The 22,918-nt window shown below is 37.7% G+C and overlaps 1 protein-coding gene across 1 annotated transcript; it reads right to left on the bottom strand.

The window, feature by feature from the left end:
• Nucleotides 1-302: 302 nt before the first annotated feature.
• Nucleotides 303-22,890, bottom strand: LOC131678874 (very long-chain specific acyl-CoA dehydrogenase, mitochondrial-like). The gene is made up of 4 exons (XM_058959290.1): nt 22,758-22,890; nt 2,200-2,386; nt 650-2,131; nt 303-580 (listed from the first exon to the last, which is right to left on the bottom strand). Exons 1-4 carry the CDS (start codon nt 22,814-22,816, stop codon nt 437-439), a joined length of 1,872 nt encoding a protein of 623 aa, XP_058815273.1. The 5' UTR covers nt 22,817-22,890; the 3' UTR covers nt 303-436.
• Nucleotides 22,891-22,918: the final 28 nt, after the last annotated feature.

The following is a 22,918-nucleotide window of genomic DNA, read 5'->3' as shown; positions in this document are numbered from 1 at the left end:
CCGAATTCAAATGACCATAAAATGTCCAAACGGTTTGTAGTATATTTTTTTCCTGGACAGGAAGATAATAAATTTTTAAAAGTAATTTAAAACGCTCATGGGTTGGCGGGGGGGGGGGGGGTTGAACCTCCAAACCCCCTCCCCCTGCGCACCGGCCTAGCTGTGTGTAATAGCTGTTGATGCGCTTACGGTGACTGAAGAATGGGGGCTCAAGATCGAGAAACTTGAAAATCTAAAATACATTCGGTTATATTTCGAAGCATTGTTTAATAACGGTGATGATAAAGATGAGATCCGTTAGATTAAAATTTATTGCCCTGAGTTCATAGGTGCTAGTATTAGTTAGCGAACCACGTGAGGACAGAACTTATCTACCAAAATCGAAAGACAAGTATCTTTTTGTGCTTTATTTCGCCTTCAGCTGAATTGGTGTACATTATAATTCTATTTCCAACGGTAGCTTGTGAACTACACCCCCGTTTTCACAAACCTTCCGCGCAATCTGCGACATTGCAGTAAAGCTTTCCAGGTAGACTCTCTTGTTGATCTGTTTCAAGTTGTTCTGTACACGACCGCTCGCCTACAATGGATTATAAAAATGAGAACAATTAAAAAATATCTATTTGGCCGGAATTCTGCACCCCCATACCTGAACACACCAAACCTTTGCCATAAGCACTTCATGCTCAGCGGATGGTAGATTGTTTCTCACGGCCCGTGAGGCTCGTGACAATACGTTCACCATCGCGTAGATGTCGATTGCACTATCTGCCAATCGGATCAGAAGAAACTGTTCCTCAACTACCCGTTTGCCGTACTTGAAAAGCAGTGTTTCCACAGCCAACGAAAACGAGTCAATAGATTCTTCACACAGATTTGCCGAATCCTTCAATGGTTCTACTACAAAGGGACCTAAGTCGGACCCACCGACGCCGAAGCTTCGAGCAACTCGACGGGAACCTTCTTTGAAGATAAGTCCTAGGTTCGCTGTTGGGTTCTTAAAGGCAAGTTGAAGTTCCTTTAGGTGTGATCCGGCGTACTGTATTCCGGATAAAGCAACGAACAACCTCAGAATATCGTTGGCGCCTTCGAATATCCGGTAAATCCTTATATCTCGCAGGACTTTTTCAAGTCCAGTGCCCTTCATAAAACCGTTTCCACCCAAAATTTGAATTGCGTCATCGCAAACGTGCCACGCTGCTTCCGAGGAAAATATCTTCGAAATGGCTGCTTCCAGATGAAAATCTTTCGAACCATGATCCATATTCCCGGCAACCATGAACCCCATGGACTGTGTCACATACTGCAGAATAGTCATACGTGCCAATTTTTCCTGCACATTCCCGAATTCTTTGATGTTCTTTCCGAATTGAATACGACTGTTGGCGTGTTCAGTTGCCTTAGCAATACAGGCAATCATTGTTCCTGCCAAAGTGGCAGCCATGCCAAATCTGCCATTGTTCAAAATGTTCATCGCTACCTTAAATCCATTGCCTTCTCCTCCGAGTACGTTTTCCACCGGAATCTTAACATCATCAAAATAAACTTCAGTAGTGTTTGTACAACGAATTCCCATTTTATCCTCCGGAGGTCCGCTGGTCACTCCTCCGAAGCTTCGCTCGACAACGAAAGCAGTAACCTTGTCTTTCTTCTGTCCGGTTTTCGAGTCCGTCACTTCAGTTCTAGCGAACACAGTTAACACATCCGCTATACCACCTCCAGTAATCCAAAGCTTCGAACCGTTGAGTGTATAGTATTTGCCACAAGCACTCTTTACCGCCCGGGACCGGATTGAACCAGCGTCCGAGCCGGATCCAGGTTCGGTCAGGGCGAATGCGGCAACTGTTCGCCCAGTAGTTACCATCGGTAGATACTTCCGTTTCTGCTCATCGCTTCCGTACAGCAGAATTCCCTTCCAACCGATACTCTGATGAGCTCCGAGCACCACCGCTAATCCGAGATCCACCGCTCCAACAACGGAGCCCATTGTCGCGTATCCAGTGTTTGACATGTTCAGCCCACCGTATTCCTCCGGTGCCATCAGTCCGTATCCTCCCGTTTCCCACAGCTCGTCCAAAACAGCCTGCGGGGGGTGACCGAGCCTTTCGCTTTCCGCCGGATCATATCGTTCCTAGGGAATGAATTGAGACTTTGAAAGTTTAAGTGGTGTTTTTTTTTGCTTGAGTAATGGGTACAAACGGTAAAAAATCGTTGGACTGGTTGTGCAATCGATTGGATGTATTCCTTTTGTTCCTGGTCTGCTGCCTCCGGATAGGGGAATACCTGGAGGGGGTGGATTTCTCCTCGGAAGATGTTAGCCATGAAGGAGGTGTTGACGGTTTGTTTGTTGGCGTTGGATCGCCGTGCTAGGCTCGTTTGAAGACATCTGCAATGTAAGAGAATGAGATTTGTTAAAGTAATCAGATTGAAATGCACAATAAATGAATAGCATGTTGGGAATGGGTCGCGTTATCGATGGTTAATTTATTGATATTAACAAATCGTTGGTAGAGATTTTTATGTAAACGATAAATCAGGTATAGTAGTGTAATATATAGTGGAGATAGTCGAAGTATTTACGAGTGCTGTTGACTAAAAGATATTACTATTAAAATTTGGACACACAAGAATGTGTCTAAAATGATTAATTTTTGTTTTCAAAAAATTAGTTATGTTTTTTTCTGATGTCCAACTAAACTATAGATACAAGCTTCCGGTTGATCGAATTCGAATTGTCGGGCCTTTCGATTAACTCCTGGATTCTGTACAGCCATGCGCCAAAACAAGTAAAAAAAATATCTATTGCAACCAACTATAACAAACAGCCTTCGAGATCTGATGATTCAAAAGAACTGGGCAAAACATAATCGCCGGACAAACAATATTTCACGGTATCCTTAAAATAAAAGCTAACATACCTAGGGAAGGTTTAAAACATTAAAGAAGACGGGTATACCAGAGTCACTTGAAAACACAAAAAGCACCACGCGACGACCTCTAGGGCGCAAACACGAGCGAAGGAGAAGGCAAATGGAACGGTCAAGCAGCAGCAGATGGCCAACCTGAAGCGCCAATCAACAAACAGCGGTCAATACAGCATGTATGCTGTAATGGGTGTTCAATAAAAATGAGAATGATTTCAATACCTTTCTGTAATTAAAGTAAAGAACGTTTTTTTTCTCTTCTTCCCTAGAAATGGGTGGCATGTTTCTTATCGCTCGGGTGCTGTCAGTTCAATCGAAGATGGCGTCGAAACAGCGAGCACTCCGCGAGCGTGTTGTATGGTTTTACGAAACGCATGGTGATCTTGGAAAAAAGTTTGTACAGTTTACCGGATCCTGGCATCTCTGAGCGTGGAGCGGAAGGCCGCTAGCGGCCGTCCGGCGAAAATAATGACGAAGAAAAAGAAGGAAGCGTAGAAAGCTGTCCGACAACAAGGACGGAGCGAGTTTGCGTGAAACCGGCCGAAAATGTCACTGCTTCCATACTTTGATTCACCGAACCCTCAAGACGGAGAATATCATCCGTCGGAAGTTATGCTGTACATCGCCATCGAGGGATTTCAAAGAGTGTTTTGTACAATTCTTCTACCGTTCTTAAAGGAGCATCGTGCGGATGGGAAGTACGTCTTATGGCCGGACAAGTCGTCTTCCCATTACGCCAAGAAGACGCTGGAGTATCTTGAGCAGAAAAAAATACCGTACGTGCCGAAAGAAAGGATCCCGAGCAACTTGCTCAAGTGCCGTCCTATTGAGGATTTTTTCGGCTCCCTCAATGCCTTAGTGTACAAAAATAATTGGCGGGCCAAAGATACGAAGCAGTTGATTACCAGGATCCGGAATTGTATCCGGAAGATGGACGTCAGTGGCGTCCAGCGCTCTTGTGAGAGCATCGCAACTAAGTTGCGTCGTGCGACTGACCAGAGCCCCTTCTCCAATATTCATTGACGTTTTTTTGAAGAATAAACATTTTACACATTAATAAAAAATACTGAATTCGTTTGAAAAATTTCTTTTTTCTTCAACTACATGACTGAAAAAAATCTTATTTTTTATTGAACACCCGTAACGATGGTGATGTAGCTTAATGGATGTGTCTTGAACGACGATGAACCTTTTGCGACAGCCAATTTTAACGAGACACCTGATCGCGGTAATTTCCCTAACAGATTCTAGTTTGTTTTTACAAAAAAAAAAATGGTGTGGCAAGGAATCTGTTCCTGTGGCAAGAAAGTCAGCTTTTTGTGGCGGATATAACTATTAATTTGGAAGTGTTAAGAATAGGATGCCAAGGCAAACAACCTTCACACTTAATTACGTCTCACAATGGTCTAGTTGCGTTTTGGCCAGATTTTGCCAGTCGCCATTGTAGCAAGGACGTGCGACAATGGTTCAACTACAACGAAGCACAGTTTATCCTAAAGGAGCTGAAGGCACCAAATTGTTTCGTCAATTAGACAAGCGATGGTTGATAATGAAGATTAAGGGGGGCGTCTGGTGTAGTGCGAAAAAATCAACTTTTTATCCGCCCAATTGTTAGTATTGAACATTTAGAATCAGAGCCGTAGCGTGGTCTCAGTTTTGCGCCTCTTTGGTGTTTACTTTGGCTTCCTTTTTCCAAAACTTGATGAGTCCGGTTTGATATTTCAGGAAAACTATAAATATTGGCACTCTACCGTATATCGAGTATACTGAGGAGACAATTTTAGGAACTGATTGGTGGATTGTTGATTACGATGCATTTCATTAGATTTGATTTACAGCATTTCGGTTATATTCCAGATTGCACCACAAGCAAATGAAACAAATATGCAGTTATGATCTATTGCTGATTAAGATTTTTACAAATTCTTCGTTCCAATTTCTAATAAAATAGGCTAAATCCAGTCATATATCGTATAGATGACCGCGTTATACCTTTATTATCAAATTCAGATTCTTCTTCAAATTCTTCAGTTTTGACTTTGCGTCTAAATAAACTCTTCTGAATTGATCCAAATGATCCTAAAATGGATGTCGGACAAGATTCGCCACCAAAAATTTCCATTTTAAATCAAACACATTGAACTGAATTCGACCACATCCGATCTTCTTTCGGATCAAAGATACCCAAGTAACCAATAAGCATTATAACGTAGCCCAATATCTGCTTTAGATCCACATATAAAGCTGTCTTAAAGAGCCGTGAAGCCCTAAATACTGATATAATGCTGATATTATGCCAGAAAGGCGAAATATAGTGCTATTACTGTGCAGAGATTGACAGCTCGTTTCTGCAGTACTAATGCTATTATATAGCATCAGCGCACAAATGTCAATTTTGAAAGCCTTATATTGGCAATACTAATGCTATTAAAAAGTTTTAGTTGGCTGTCATTGTCAGCCATGGTTTTGAAACCATTTCTTATGTTTTCTTTTAGTATGATGAGCAAAAAGGAAAAAGTTTAAAATAAGATGTTCTGTTTAAACCGTAATTCGACATAGATCTTTCATTAGGGCTTAAATCGCAAATGTAAACAAACTGCGTTTTCGCTATTATGACATTATGCGACAAAAATACTACAAGATTGAGATGAAAATTTGTTAAAATGGTTCTTAGTTCAATTTAAAATTAAAGAAAACAAAACGGCAAAACATGCATTTTCTTCGAGATTTCGACTTAGGCCCTTCTTCTCATATGGAATATAAAGGCTAAACTTACATTTTTTGACAGAACCGGGCGTACGGCTGTTATTCCAAAAATTATTCTTTAAACGGCGGTTCTATTATATAAATGATAATCAATATCTACTATGATCATGTCTACTCGATAGTTGTTGCACATAAACATTCGAATATTTCGATATTTTCATGTAATTCGAAGAAAAGATGCACGCGCCCTTTCATTTACATTGGGTTTCTATGCGCCCATAAAGTAATTTATACCTACAATAAAAACTACATTTAGAAAAGCGAGGCCGAATATTGAAACTGATTTTTCTCCATTTGAATACATTGCGACTTAGGCCCTAATGAAAAATCTGTGTTGAATTGTCTCTCTTCTAATGTATTGTAATGAATATCCTTAATGAGATTTCGTTCTCACATAATATGAATGTTTTACAAAAATTACCTTTAGTCAGTCTCAAACTGAGGTACCTTGCCTCGTCCTTCACGGTAAGTGCGCTGCGTTTGCTTCCTAGATTATATTGCACATCTTTGATTGAAATGAAATATGCCGAATGTAATCTTCAAGAAGAGTTGCATAACTAATAAACCCACAGCATTACAATAGCTTTATATCGGCTTTTCATTTACTCTATAATGGCACTAAATGCACTTGTAAAGCTTACATGCTTCAAAGATCCTTGAAGCATGTACGCGTTATATCAGCTTTATATACGCATATAGAGCAAGCGATAATGCTATATGTCGGCTGTGCAGTTATGCATTATTGATGCCAATATAGACCTTCATTGAATTAATAATGCTGTAATGGAATTTCAATGCAACATTAGTTCAAATATATAGCCAATGTAGTACAATGGCTTAAAGCTTATGGTCACTTGGGTAGTCCGCGAAGGATTCTAATATTCCGCAAAACACAGAAATGTTCAGCTGTGCCAGATATCTGGAAAGTTCGCCTAGATAAGCTCAGAATTGTGATATTTTGTCTAAAGCAAATAAATGACGTCACTGGCGACAATACTTTTATGGAAAAAATACAGCGTTTACATGCCCACACACAAAGTTGAGATCGATGGTGTAGTTATCGATTTGAACTTGGCATACGTGGATCTACTGAAGTATAGGATTGGCTATTTCAATAACCCCTTGCTCCAGTGAGCGAAGAGTTTGAGTGACAATCGCACCGTGCGAGACTGTTTTGCGTCTTCCTTGATAATGATCGTCTGTATTATCGGTTGTTTGTGCCGTGTCATGCATGCAGTACTGCACTAATTACAAGTAACGGGTCTTTGTAACAATATTTTGGGAATCGGCAACTTTGTGATATTGGGAGGTTGGGAATCGGCAACTTTGTGATATTGGTGAATTCCTCCCGTCATCGACTTCATTTCCATTTTCAACGGCTTAGGGTTATCTTCTCGATGATAATTGATCTAGCGTACCTTAAGATCTTTGCTATAGATTTAAAAAGGTGGCTTGCTTTACTGCCCATGACCACATTTCCGTTTGGCTGGATGTTACTGGCTCGAATCAAAACTTGTCGAAAGTAAACAAAGTTCATTTCATATCGTCAACCTGGCGCCCAGGTGGTGAAATCGTTAGAATTCAACGGGGTTCTGGAGCGTTGCCAGAAGATTTTTATTTCCAGATTAAATTTTACTAAACTTCCAAGTTTAACTCAGCCGGAATGCTGGCTGGTTCTAATTCGTATTCCGGCTCCGGTGACACAACCGATTCAAGTTAGAATGTTTAAGGGATACTATTTCGATGCGGCTTAGCAGCATAACCGAGGCCTAGGAACCGAAGCGGCGCAAAGCCGCTGAGGATCCGTCGGGCGAGGTGGCCACCGACCCGCCGTCGGAAGCAAGCGAACCTGTGATCCACTCGTTTGCCCGGCTTACTCAAACATAGGGGCTATCCCTAGTTTAAGTCCGACTGAGCGGTAGCGAAGTCGGACAGCACGCGCAAAAACGATGTGGCGTAGTCACATTGGGTGGTGAACACAAAATAAAATTGGCAACGCTAGCAAAATGTAAACACAAATGAACACTCCGGATGAACCTATCGTCAATTGACATTTCGACGAGTTTTGATTCGAGCCAATAATATGAGCCCTTTCCGTTCCCCTTCTTCCTATGAAAGTGAGAAAACGAGCGGAAAAAAGTTTGCAATAATTTCGCTATTTTTGTTGAAATCTGAAGTCTTTGTCTTGTTCGTTGTTTATTCTGGACTAACAGGACCGTAGCGTAGTCTTCTGGTGCCTTGGGTAGAGTCTCAGTTAGGAGCTTTTTTGCTTTGGCTTTCTTTTTGAGTTCGACTTTCAAACAGTAATTTTGTGTGTACTTGGCAATGATACTCCTATCCCGACGTATTTTATGACTTAACCTTACTTATTTTATAAAGCAGATCCAGATTTTAGTGCCCCCTAACGTTGGCGCGGACCAACTGCACGCTACGGCTCTGATTGTAATGCCAATTGGAAAGATAACAGGAAACACATTGTGTGACGTTTCTCTTGACAGCATTTGCATAAGGCACCAGTACACTGACAGAATTAACAAGTGTTAATCATAATTCATAGTTGCATGAAGTTGTTTGAGCACGAAAATTGCCTTGGCCAAGGAGGAATGATGCAGTAGGCAGGTTTACCGTCGACCGTTTGAACGTTGTCTAGACCAGAAAAAATCTTCGTATTCAATGATGTGTTTAAGAGGGGCTTCTACCCTCAATGCCAGAAATTGGGCTGCTATGGGAAATAAATTACAAAGTATCTAATTCTAAAGGCAAGGGCGTAGCCAACCACAGGGCCCGAAGGGACCGCTCCCCTCCCCACGAGACCAATTTTAAAAAAATTGAGGCCGGATAAAAATGGCAAAAAACTCGAAGTTTGGGCCCGTGGAAAGATATTTTAAAAATTGGAAGGTTTGTTATAAACCTTAAACCGTTGGTAATGTTTGGTTTACGGAAAATTCGATGGCCGATGGTAGTAGTTTGATTTAGGCAGAGTTTCTGCGAATCGTTGGTATTGATATATTAATTATTTCTCAGGCTTTAATCATTTAGCTCATTTCTCCTAGAAGGGCTATGAAAATCGACTTTTTAACCGATGCCCGGAAGGCCGCGTCTCTTATACCATTCGACTCAGTTCGTCGACAAATGTCTGTGTGTGCGTATGTGTGTGGTTTACCAACAAATGCAAATCGGTTGCTTGGAGACTATTGACTGGTATTAAATTCCATTGGCATCGGAGATCTGATTTCTGTGTTACGGGTTGAAGTACGCGGTCCCATGCGAAAGTCCATATAAATCGGTATAATTATTATATCTAAATGATGGAAAACTAATTGAGATGCGTTCCAAAATGCTTGTAGTTGTTAGTCTAACTCACTAATTGTAAACCAAAGTCTCTTTGGCCACGTGGAGAACCTTGCAGGATACAGGAAAATCCGAGGAAATGGCCATGGTCTGAAATTAGATTCACACCTGTTCCTCGTACATTGCAGACTCGAGGCCAGCGATGTGAAATTTTAAAATCAGTTACCTATTTCTGCTTGTATTTACCGAAACCAACATTCAGATTCACCGCCTTCCTCATTCATTAACTTTCCAACTGACTAAAATTTCATGCAGAATCGAATACTTGAATGCAGAGGAAATATAATTGCATTCACCAACCAAAGTCTTCATTTCGTCGCTGTTGTGCTATCTTATGACAAACGCCATTTTGGGGTGAACTGAGTTAGATATGCCATGTTACTAAATTTTAAAATCTCTATAAAGTTTGAAATTCTGCTGGGTTACTGAGATATAGCGAAACACGATTATGACAAGCGCCAGTTTCACGCGTGATCGAGTTGTGCTATCTTATGACAAAGAAATATCAGACAACATACCCAGTTTGTTGGCTTGCTATAAGCCAAAAAGCTTATAGCAAGCCAATAGATGTCTCTCATGACTTAAGAAATTTCTATGCAGATAAACCATAACCATTAGCTAGGTTTTTGTCTCGGGAGCAAAACTTTTCCTACCATAGTTTTTTTCTGGGAATGGTTGGCTTATATTTTCAACATTATTGAACAAATTTCCTATTGAGATTTCCACTAGTTTTGGAAAGTATACCGAAATGTAGTGATGGATTATGCAAGAAGACTAGTTGTTTCGTCTAGTCGCCTATCAACACAAACATTGTTTGATATATATTGTCTCTAAATTGTTAATGGAACCATCTTTTGTTTATTGTTTTTCCCGAATAAAGGAGGAAAACTGGGAAAACTTTGTGTTCCAATACTATCATTTTGTAACCTGATATTGCTGCTATCGCATGGAAAAGTATAATATCGCACATAGCTATCTATAGCGCATAATTTCACGAATCAGTTATGATTCATTTTTATATGAAATCTTCTGTGCATATTTGTGACACGTCATACATATTTTATCATCAATACACACTTATGACACGTATGCGAGCGACTTTGGTTTACATTTTAAGCAAAAACTGTAAGTGTAGTCAACGGATCATCACACAAATCGAGAGATTACTTCAGAAAAGATAGAAGCATCGAATGTCTTCTCCGAAAAGCTTGTAGCATTTATAAATTTTAACATATTCAATCTCAAACTTTAAAAATCGTTTTTCTCGAAAAGTGCTAAATGGCGCTTGTCATAAGATAGCACAACAGCGACGATTTGTTATTATGTGGACGGTTTGAAGGCAGAAATTGGCACCTTCTACATGTTCGAGCACAAGTGAGCTGCGTAATCTATATCTGATCAACTTTTGTCAAATAATTCCTCTCATTTCGTTTCCTTTCAAGTTCACTCAGGGATGTCAATTTTTTAAGCTGTGCTCGAGGCAATTCAGACCGTCAATTTTTTATTTTTTTTTTCAAATGTAATTATGTTTGCCTATAAAATAATTATTGGAGAAACTCAAGAAGCAAAAAAAAATAAATTGCGCCACAAAAACTTAATCTGGTTAGTCACAGCTGTCGATTGACGCATCATGTTTTTTGCTGTGGTGTGTTCAATCCTGTGCATAGCTGCAAGCCACTGAACGGTGGTTGATGGAATAGGGGGTCCGAATAACCCCGTACGCTCATTTGGCACAAAAATTGTGAGCGTCTTGAAAATAATTGTGCTTTTACCAAAAAAAAAAAAAACAATCCATAAAATAGGAGGCTCAAGCTTTCCAAAATGCTTCTCTGTTATTTTTTCATTTTTTCACACTCTCGAGGAACAGAAAATTACTCTGCTGTGCTAAAGAAACAGAAAATAATGATTGGCAATACATTTTTTTATTTTGATTATAGAGGTTTTAACCTTAAAGAAATCTCTTTTGTAAAAATATCTAACCCAATGTGCGGGGTTGGCAATCGAACCCAGGTGAGCTGCGTACAAGGCAATCGATTTATCAACTACGCTATGCCCATCCCTTCTGGCAGTATATGATTACACGGTGCTACAAAATAAAAAAATTGAATGAACTTTTAAAGTGGTCTGTTAAAGGTTGTAGATCTGGTCAAATACAAAACAAAACCACGTTTGACCAATTTATTATACCCTCAAAACCTTGATTTATGGCAAAAAAAACATTTTTCAGGACTTTCAGCACGAAAAAATTTTTTACCATGCCATTTTTCAACAGATTTTAAATTCTCTAAGTGTTTTAGAAAGAAGAAGAAAAGACCAACGGTATGCTATTATTTATACTTTTGTTAAAAGTACTATGTGGTTTCGGGACAACAATTTTAAAGTACCCATTATTTTGCGTTCTTTTCATTGAAAATATGAAAATTGCTCTACATTCTTATTGGAAAGCGTCTTCGTTTAAATAAAAATTTAGAGAGATTAATTCATTTCCGCATCCAACGACCTATTTATGATCGAAAATGGTTGAAAAATGGCAGAGGTATTAATTTTTTTCCAAATTAGGAACTTGCTCGCATGAACTTTTAAGGGGACAGTGTGAGACAATACCTTACTAACCCCTTAAGAGTTCATGCGAGCAAATTTCTAATTTGGAAAAAAAATAATAACTCTGCCCTTTTTCAATCGATTTTGATGATAAAAAGATGGGTGGGTAATGTATGCGACATAACCGGAGAGATGTAGAATACATAAGGAACACGTTCTTCAAATATGTTGACACTCATTGGAATTTTCGGACAAAAGGTGATTTGGGTGAGGAATATTTCAAATTATTCTTTACAAAAATTATGGTGGTCCTGAAAAGGACCGGTTTTGTTGGCGTTGTTGGCCTTGGTGAGGGAGATGGCTAACGATGAAATGAATTGTTAGCATGAGGAAGTCGCGTAGTACTGGTCAATGGAAGAACAGATCCTGAAAATCAATTTTTCTTTATTCATGTAAATTATACATACTTACAAATCTAATAGAAGAATCCTGATCATATTTCTGAATCATTAGTGCGAACATTGTGTAATTTGGTTAAGTACAATGAAAGTTACAAACTTTCCAAACTCGACCTTCTGTTCCTTCAGAAATATTGAAATGGGGTGTCTATATTAAACCGTTAGTCGTGGTCACAATAAAAAAAAGATGAGTGGGTAATGTCTGTCACATAACCGGAGCGTCGTGATTTCAATTCGAGACGTTAATTTAAATCTAATAATATTCAACAGAATCACGTTTGAATGGGAAATTTTCAAATAATTCTCTATGGTAATAATGGTGGTTCTGAAAAGAACCTTTGGTATCGGCGTTGGTGTTGATGGTGATGCGCTGGATCGTTGGATATTTTTGGCATGATAGTTACGTGCCTGGCGAACTGTTTTGTAGCCTCGAACAAAACGACAAGACTGGCTTCTTCGGGTATCATTACGGCTGAACTTTATAAGCTTAGCTCGACTTTGAAATCCTGCACAATCTCACGAATCAGACACTGGTAGGGCCATTTTGTTTGCTACTAGCACGGAGCTGCACAAAAAATCATTTAATGCAGTTAGTTCACGGAGACTGCCAAAAAGCTCGAATAGAAGCATGCGACTTTAACGTTTCTCTTAAACACATGCAATAACACATTCGTTTTGGTAATACTGATAATAACAGTAGAAAGGAATGGAAAAGCAGTGCACGAAACGAGCGAGAGGATAATTTAAATTTTTGTTCCGTGTGCAAGTTACTTCTTTCCACACAACGTATTATGTTGCTTGTTGAAAATTTGTTACACACCTTAAAATGAAAGTTTCAGTTTAACTCTCACTAGAACACAATTGATTGGTCCTGAAAAGAACCGTTGCTTTTATTGTAATTTACGCCCACTCCCTGCGGACACTGTGAGCCAGTTTGATTTCTTTTGCGAGAAAGTTACGTACTTGGCGCACTATTTTGTGTCCTCAAACAAACCGACCAAGTACTGGCTTCATTACGGCTGAGTTTTGTAAGCGTAGCTCGATTTTGAAGTAATACACAACCTTACGAACCAGACGCTGGAATGTTAGCCAGTGGATTAGTTGCTCCGTTGCCCTTTAGTTGGGGCGAAATACTGGCATGGCGACAGTTCCTGATCGGTAGTTGGTTGCGATGGGCCACCAGTAGCTGGGGCACTTTTGCGGACCGTCATCATTGCCAACTGCTTTCCTCCGGTGGACTGGCTGCTTGCTAGTGCTTGAACGAATACGAATGATGAGAAAAACCGACCGACCAATATTCATATATGAAAACACGAAAAAGCACTACTATCGCTCGTTTTCGTGCCATTCCTTTCCGTTCGGCTACCAATACTAGCATAACCAAAACGAATATTCTGTCTTTCAATCGCCTTCAATCTAGTGGCCAGTGCTAGCAAACTTGCATGTTCAGTTTTTCAATAACAACATTCCAACAATATTTTCAAAGAATGTTGCAGATTTGAAAAGAAGAAAGGAAAAGATTTTCACAAATTTAAATTATTTTGTCTTATTTGTTAGCGCTGATACTGGCCATGGGATGGTGGGGGAACACCCACATTCGTTTGTTATGATGGTATTAGCAGCAGAAAGGAATGGAAAAGCAGTGCACGAAAACGAGCGAGAGAGGATAATTTAAATTCTCTTTCTTTCTTTCCACACATCGTATTTCTTATATAGCTTTCTGAAATAAAATGTAAATTTCAGTTTAACTCTTATTAGAACACAATTAATTGGTCCTGTAAAGAACCGCTTATTATTTTATCGCGGGAGCATAATTCAGACGCACTCCCCGCGGACACGGTGAGCCAGTTTAACTCTTATTAGAACACAGATTAGTTGCTCTGTTGCCCTTTAGTTGGGGCGAAATTCTTGCAGGGCGACAGTTCCTGATCGGGTTGCGATGAGTCACCAGTAGCTGGGGCACTTTTTCCGACCGTCATCGCCAACTGCTTTCCTTCGGTGGACTGGCTGCTTGCTAGTGCTTGAACGAATACGAATGATGAGAAAAACCAACCGACAGATATTTTTATAATCGCGCTAATATGCACTACTATCGCTTTCTCGCTCGTTCTCGTGCCGTGCATGAGCCTTTCTTTTCCGTCCGGCTTCTAATGGCCTAACCAAAGGAATATGCCGTCTTTCCCCCACCAACTGCTCTCGTCAAGCAACCCAATGCGAATAATCATAGGAACAAACATGTAGTGGACCTATATATAAACTTTTCATTATTTTATTGTTCGGTTGGTCTATCATAATGACGGCTCTGTGCGGGATGGGCTGAAAATTTTCACTTTTCCGAGTCGTTTTCGAAAGATTTTTCAAAACACATTTTTTTGTTATTAGTGCATGTTATACATACTTCAAATTTTAATACAGCATAGAGGAACATATTCGCAACAAATTGGCCTAAAAATCAAATTATTCTGTTAAGTATGATAAAAGTTATTAACGTTCAAAATCTGACGCGGCGCCGCAGCCGATATTTTGAAACGGGACCCCTATATTGAGAGCTTAAATGTATTCTACATTAAAATAGGTAGTTGGATGAGAAATTGAATGCCCTCTCTAAAACTTTATTAAAACGAAGACGTTTCTTCTGAAGAATGTTAAGTAATTTTCATAATTTTCATGGAAAAATCGCAAAATTATGGATATTTTCATATTGTTGACCCAAAGCCGAAAAGTATCTTTGACAAAAGAACATAACATAGCATACCATTGGAAAGGCGATTTCTTCTTCTTTCTAGAACGCTCAAAGAATTTAAAATCGGATGAAATATGACCGCGTAGAAATTTTTTCAATGACATAAATCAAGATTTTCAGGGTATACAACATTTTTCAAACATGGTCTGGGGCCATCCATACACCACGTGGACAATTTAAGAGTGGGTAGGGGTTACGAGAAAGTTGAAATTGAAAACACATTTTTGTTGGTGAAATCACCCAAACATAAATTTGGAAATCTGGACATCCGGAATTATCCACGGAGGGGGAGGAGGGGATCATACATTAAGATTTTTTGTCCACATGGTATATGAACGGCCCCTAACTCGGAAGAAAATTGAATGCGGCTGACCAAAATTAGTATTTCTTATATAAAAAAGTCCAGAGAATCGATTGAAGATAATTGGAATAATCTCACGAAACGTATATACCCATTTTACCCAATTCTTCGCAAAACTAATGTTTGAAGTTAATTCTGGCTGTATATTTCGGTAGAAGGCTATATGCAGCTGATCAAAAGTGGTAATTCTTATACGCAAAAGTCTAGGTTATCGTTCAAATATAGTTAGACTGACCGCCCGAATCGTGTGTACCATTTTACGCCAATTCCTCCCATAACTCAAGTACACAGTTAAACCTGGCTCTGCATTTCAGAAAGAGGCTGAATGCGATTGATCAAAAGTAGTATTTCTGATGAACAAAAATCTGGGGAATCAGTTTAAATTAGTTTTAATGACCGCACGAAACGTGTGTTCCCGTTTTACCCCAACTCTTCCCATATCTCAGGAGGGAAGTTAAAATCTGGCTATGTTTCTCGAAAAGCGGCTGAAGGTGGTTGATAAAAAGTAGTAATTCTTATGTAGAAAATTCCGGGAAATCGGCCGAAGATAGTTAGAATGACCCTAGGAAACGTTTGTATCCGTTTTACCCCAAATATTCACACAAGTGTGGGGATATACCTTACTCAAAATTTCAAAAAGAGCTTGAAAGCGGCTGATCAAAAGTGATTTTTTATGTTAACACTCGGAATACCAAGGGGGTAAAAAAAATGGGAACGCTTACTTTGACCGGTCATATCTCAGCCGTTACATAATCGATTTTAAATCTGTCTTCACCAATAGAAAGGTATGTCTTTTGTGAACACGTCGAATTAAAAAAATAGAAGAATAGAGTTGTCTACAGTAAGTTACAGTAAAAAGAGAATAACAAAGTCAGTGAGAAAAAAAATGGGAACGCTTCTTTGACTTGCCATATCTTAGCTGTTTGCTCACCAATTTTAATTCTTTCTTCACCATTGGATAGGTAAATCTTTTATAAAAACAGTGAACAAAGAATGATGGAAAACAAATTTGTATATCTGAAGTAATTGTAAAAAAAGTAATTGAGAGTCAGTGCAGACGAAATGAGTTTTTCTGTTCAAACAATCGTATCACGACCATTTGTCAGCCAATTTCAATTTTCCTTACACCAATGCAATCCTTAGAGCTTCTAGACTTGTAATATATGCAATAAATAGTAGATTTTCAAAAATTACTATACTTTTTCGAGTTTTTAGGAAATAAGATTTTTACAATGTACGTGGCATACGGCATTGAAATTCTTTGCGACTTGTTAGTTTTACGGTTTGAAAATTACCTGTTTACTCAATAGTTCTACATAATAGACATGGGTATTATTATATCAAAATGTTTGCACAAACGTGGAGAAACACAATATTGTATGTAAGTTACTTAATAATAGAGTGTGTTAGGACGATTCAGTAAATACGAAGAAGTTAAGAATTTTAAAATATTGGTCATATAACTTCAAATTTGAAGCGATGACCTATACATTTTAATAGACCAATCGATTGTAATTGATGGCGGATACAATTTCTGAAAAAAGACATTTTTATATTTTCTCAAAAAATAGCCAAAAGTACGTAGAAGTACAGAAATTTCATTTAGTTGGCAAATAACGTCGAATTCAAAGCGATGGCTTATACCTTTTTATATACCAATCGATTTTAATTGATTTTGGTTACAATTTCTGGAAGAAAAATTTTTATATTTTCTCAAAAAATAGACAAAAGTACGTAGAACTACAGTAATTTCATTTAGTTGACAAATAACTTCAAGTATTCAAAGCTATCACCTATGCAATTTATACACCAATCGTTTGTAATTGATTTTGGCTACAATTTCTGAAAGAACATATTTTTATATTTTCTCAAAAAAATAGCCAAAAATACGTACAAGTACAGAAATTTCATTTAGTGGGTAAATAACGTCGAATTCTAAGGGATGATTTATACTTTTTTATACACCAATCGATTGTAATTGATGGCGGCTACAATTTTTGAAAGAACTCATTTTTATATTTTCTCAAAATACGTAGAAGTACAGAAATTTCGTCTGATTGGCACATAACTGCGAATTTCCGTACTTCTACGTATTTTTGGCTAATTTTTGAGAAAATATAAACAATTGTTCTTTCAGAAATTGTAGCCGCCATCAATTACAATAGATTGGTGTATAAATAGTGTAGGTCATCCCTTTTAATTTGCAGTTATTTGCCAATCAAACGAAATTTCTGTACTTCTACGTATTTTTGTCGTTTTTTTAAAGAAGATATAAAAAGTTTATCTTGCAACAATTGTATCCGGAATCAATTACAATCGATTGGTGTATAAAAAAGTATAAATCGTCCCTTAGACTTCGACGTTATTTACCCACTAAATGAAATTTCTGTGCTTATACGTATTTTTGGCTATTTTTTTTAGAAAATATAAAAATATGTTCTTTCAGAAATTGTAGCCAAAATCAATTACAATCGATTGGTGTATAAATTGCATAGGTAATAGCTTTGAATACTTAAAGTTATTTGTCAACTAAATGAAATTACTGTAGTTCTACGTACTTTTGTCTATTTTTGAGAAAATATAAAAATCGTTCTTCCAGAAATTGCAACCAAAATCAATTATAATCGATTGGTATATAAAAAGGTATAGGCCATCACTTTGAATTCGACGTTATTTGCCAACTAAATGAAATTTCTGTACTTCTACGTACTTTTGGCTATTTTTTGAGAAAATATAAAAATGTGTTTTTTCAGAAATTGTAGCCGCCATCAATTACAATCGACTGGTGTATTAAAATGTATAGATCATCGCTTCAAATTTGAAGTTATATGACCAATATTTTAAAATTCTGAACTTCTTCGTATTTACTGAATCGTCCTAACACACTCTATTATTTAGTAGCTTACATACAATATTGTGTTTCTCCACGTTTGTGCAAACATTTTGATATAATAATATTCATGTATATTATCTAGAACTATTGAGTAAACAGGTAATTTTCAAACCGTAAAACTAACAAGTCGCAAAGAATTTCAATGCCGTATGCCACGTACATTGTAAAAATCTTATCTCCTAAAAACTCGAAAAAGTATAGCAATTTTTAAAAATCTACTATTTATTGCATATATTACAAGTCTAGAAGCTCTAAGGATTGCATTGGTGTAAGGAAAATTGAAATTGGCTGACAAATGGTCGTGATACGATTGTTTGAACAGAAAAACTCATTTCGTCTGTACTGACTCTCAATTACTGTTTTTACAATTACTTCAGATATATAAATTTGTTTTCCATTATTCTTTGTTCACTGTTTTTATAAAAGATTTACCTATCCAATGGTGAAGAAAGAATTAAAATTGGTGAGCAAACAGCTAAGATATGGCAAGTCAAAGAAGCGTTCCCATTTTTTTTCTCACTGACTTTGTTATACTCTTTTTCCTGTAACTTACGGTAGACAACTCTATTCTTCTATTTTTTTTATTTGACGTATTCACAAAAGACATATCTTTCTATTGGTGAAGACAGATTTGAAATCGATTATGTAACGGCTGAGATATGACCGGTCAAAGTAAGCGTTCCCATTTTTTAGACCCCCTTGGTAGTCCGCGTAACTTTTTACCCCCTTGGTATTCCGAGTGTTAAATAGTCCAGGGAATCGATTGAAGATAGTTCGAATGACCGGACAAAACATGTGTATCCGTTTTACCCCAAATTCCTACTGTTACTCAAGTATGAAGTTAAACCTGGTTGTGCTACTCGGAAAGAGGCTGATGAAAAGTAATAATTCTTATGTAAAAACTTCCGGGAAATCGATTGGAGATAGAATGACCGCACGAAACAATTGTATCCGTTTTACCCCAATTCTTTCCATTACTCAAGCGTGAAGTTAAACCTGGCTGTGCTTCTCCGAAAAAGGCTGAATGCGGATCATGAAAAGTAGAAATTCTTATGTAAAAATCGATTAAAGATAGTTAGTATGACCGCACGAAACGTGTATACACGTTTTGCCCCAATTCTTCACATAATGTATGTGTGAAGTTATCAACCCAGGAACAACTTGACAGATAGTGCTTGTTTCATATATGTACCACCGATTTGATGGTGGCGCTAGTATGCCTTCTCTGTACGAGTACCACGAACAACGAAACGAAAAAGTTTCAAGAGAAAAGTACTCCAAAATGTGGCTAAAGAAAACTATTATTAGAGAATTAATTTATTCCTGGAAACTGTCAGCAAAGTTACATAAACCTTATTATAAATTTAGGTGGAACTTGTTGTTTTTAGCAACCGGCTCTCTTGCTTCCTAAAAATGTTTTGGTTTTCTTGTTGTGTGAAGTTTGTAGTCGGTAAATCATTGGTGCTTTTTTCTTTAAAAATTTAAATGAAAAACATTTTCGTCAATGAAAGTAAATCGCCAAGCTTAACGATTCGTGAACCTACGATATTTTGTTTCAAGTTCATTAAGAACGTCAAGAATTCTAGTATTTTGATCGGGAAAATAAACAATATATGTAGGATTTTCTACTTATTTAGCAATATTATCAGAATTCTGGCAGCAAACCGATAGTGCTCGGCTTCAGCAAGGGAGCTGCCAGGAATGTACAATTTTGTTCGACTCTTACCAGAGTTTTGTTTGACTTTTGTAATAATTCTGTCCGGAAGATATTGCGATGGTTTTGGTACGGATCCCTTCAGAATTATTCTGGCATTTTACTCTAGTCTGATAGAAACCTAACGGAACGGCATCTACCGAAGGATTTCATGCCTGGAGAGATGTTTATTCGATCCGGAAGATTTTTGGAAATTCCAATATAAGTGGAAGTGGCTTTATTTTGAAAGTCATCTTCTTGTATTTTCGAAAATCGATTTATTTTATTTTGGATTTTATAGATTTAAAATGGAATCTAGGTTTCTGTTTAGGTATGGTGAAACGGGGATAGTTTGTGATTTGAACAGCGAAATAAATTTGATGATAGAAATTCTTAAATTGTTTGTTTCTAACAGCTGGAAGATAATAAATGGTATGCGTCTTTTTCAAATTTTGCTCCATACGAGCCGCCATGACATCACCAAATCACCACAAAATTTGCTTATGAGTTCAATGTATGGAAGCTGTCGGGCTGGAAGTTATACCTTACTCATCATTTCAACTAGGTTTAACTTAACGCTTGAGTAATGGGAAGAGTTGGGGTAAAACGGATACATATGTTTCGTGTGGTCAATCTAACTATCTTTGATCGATTCCCCAGATTTTGCTACATAAAAATTACTACTTTTCATCAGCCACATTCAGCCTCTTTCCGAGAAGCACAGCCAGGTTCAACTTCAAACTACACATGTTTGTCCAGTCATTCGAACTATCTTAAATTGATTCCCTGGGCTATTTAGCATAAAAATTACTTTTGATCAGCCGCTTTTACCCTCTTTTTGAAATGTTGAGTAAGGTAAATTTCCACACTTGTATTATGTGAATAATTGGGGTAAAACTGATGCAAACGTTTCATGCAGTCATTCTAACTATCTTCAACAGATTCCCTGGATTTTTCTATACAAGAATTACCTCTTTTCATCAGGCACATTCAGTGTCTTTTTGAGAAGCACAGCCAGGTTTAACTTTGTACTTGAGTTACGGGAGGAATAGGGGTAAAACGAGTACACACGGTTCGGATGGTCAATCTAACTATATTTAAACGATAACCTAGACTTTTGTTAATAAGAATTACCACTTTTGATCAGCTAAATATAGCTTTAATCGAAATATACAACCAGGATTAACTTCAAACTTTAGTTTTGCGGAGAATTGGGGTAAAATATACGTTTCGTGCGATGATTCCAATTATCTTTAATCGATTCTCTGGACTTTTTAACATAAGAAATACTAATATTGGTCAGCCATATTCAACTTTCTTCCGAGTTATATATTCAGTTTTGAAAATAAACTCAAACAAAAAGGGGAATTGGGGCAAAACGGGTATGATAGCGTACCGTGCGGTCGTTGTAAATACTAGCAATCAATTTTTCAGCCCTTTTTATATAAGAAACATCTTTCGTGGTAAACTTCATCCAACCTTTTCAAAAAAAGTTGCATTTTGGGTCCATTTTTTTCCACTGTGCCATATGCCATGCCGGGTTTCATATGAAATTCCCATATAAGACGGAACTGAAAATTACCGTTCTTCTCCCACCAGCTGTTCAACACAACCAAACTAAGTCTCAAAGCGCTGTTTACTGGTTCTGATGATTCAAGTTTTCGATTTGGCCTTTTTTCTTTTACAAAATTGTAGAACTCAAATAATGATTTCTTTTCTGGAATATAATGATTGCAAGTCAGTCCCATAAAGATAGGAAATCCTATAGAAAATGGGACAAATATGCGATCATGGGTAATATAGTTGTCATGTCATGTATAATAAAATGTAATATACACACTGTTTAATGAATATAAACAACGACCAAATTCTCGTGTTCATGATTGAGAAAGGCACAAATGCACCGCATGTTGGATTAAAACAGGTTTTCTCCGTACAAACCTCATTGTTGTCCTACTTAGTTTTGAAAAAGTCTTGGTGAACCCTTCTAGTATACATTTTTTTACACCTATTCTCACCTAGTGCCCAGGGGCGTCCCGGGTAGTCTTAAGACGGACCTACCATATAACGAAAGATTAAACGTAGTTTCGACAAAATCCAATGCGCCGTTGAGTGAATTCCATAATCCAACCGTTTTCGGTGAGTCATAAAATTCAGTTCTGTGACCTTCACTGTATCAGCGAGTTTGCTGATCACAGCGTAGCTATCATTCTTTGTGCTGAGGACTTATACGTCGACGTTCAAAGTCCAGTTGCACTCTTATCTACGAAATAACGTAATCATACATGTGTCCTGCAAAATGTCGGGTTATTTCCATTATTTGAGTGTTCGGCGTGTGATAATTAAACTGGTTTCCGTTGGATCTTAAAGGTCTATTAATTATATGCACATATCTCGACAAACATATGATTACGGCCTAAAAGCCAACTGTCACAATCCACTTTGAATGGAAATTCCGGACAAACCGTTACACGCCAATCACAGATGTTGGTAGTAAACGAAAGAGAAAAGTTTTCTCTTTCATAAACTGTTGTGAATGTGTTCGACTAGTAACGGTTTGTCTGGAATTTCCATTCAAAGTGGATTTTGACAGTTGGTTTTTAGGCCGTAATCATATGTTTGTCGAGATATGTTTCCACGACTGAATAAAACACTAGGAAAGGAAAGTTACTGAGTATTCAAAATATATTCCAGTCATAGAATTTTCTTCCCCTAGTGAGTCATAAGTAAAATCCAAGCTCATAGTCGATAGACCTTCTCACAAACAGAGTTTGAAGGGACCGATCACATTTTCAGGAATGAGTGTTTAAAATAGATATTTGCTTTTAAATTAGATGCAAAAAAAATAAAAATTTATTCTAGGCTAAAATATTAAACTACCCAATACAGCGTTTTGGGTTACTCTGATAGCAAAAGACTGTGGATTACTGCAGACAGTATTTAGTATGAATGTATTTATTATGGATTATAACATACTGGTACAACTAGAAAATCCAATAAATATAATTGTATCAACAATAAGCTTACCGCGAAGTTTGCTTTAGAATCGTACTTCTGGATACCACAGTCGCTCCGGTTCGAATCATTTCTAATATCAATTTATCACTTTTCAACGAACGCGAACTTCTTATATCTATCCGATTCGCTCACAGCACTGATACTGAACCGCAGATACTAAGAACTACAAA

Source organism: Topomyia yanbarensis, chromosome 2 (genome assembly GCF_030247195.1).
Source record: "Topomyia yanbarensis strain Yona2022 chromosome 2, ASM3024719v1, whole genome shotgun sequence".
NCBI classification, from domain to species: domain Eukaryota; kingdom Metazoa; phylum Arthropoda; class Insecta; order Diptera; family Culicidae; genus Topomyia; species Topomyia yanbarensis.
The sequence above is the reverse complement of the archived record's forward strand: the minus strand, read 5'-3'. Positions and strand labels throughout refer to the sequence as shown.

Excerpts from the sequence above, each read along its gene's own strand:
- LOC131678874 (XM_058959290.1), bottom strand. The coding sequence starts at position 22,816 with ATGATTCGAACCGGAGCGACTGTGGTATCCAGAAGTACGATTCTAAAG. Across the intron at positions 2,387-22,757 it reads ATTCTAAAGCAAACTTCGCG|ATGTCTTCAAACGAGCCTAG; the intron begins GTAAGCTTATTG and ends CTTACATTGCAG. Across the intron at positions 581-649 it reads CAAAGGTTTGGTGTGTTCAG|GCGAGCGGTCGTGTACAGAA; the intron begins GTATGGGGGTGC and ends AATCCATTGTAG.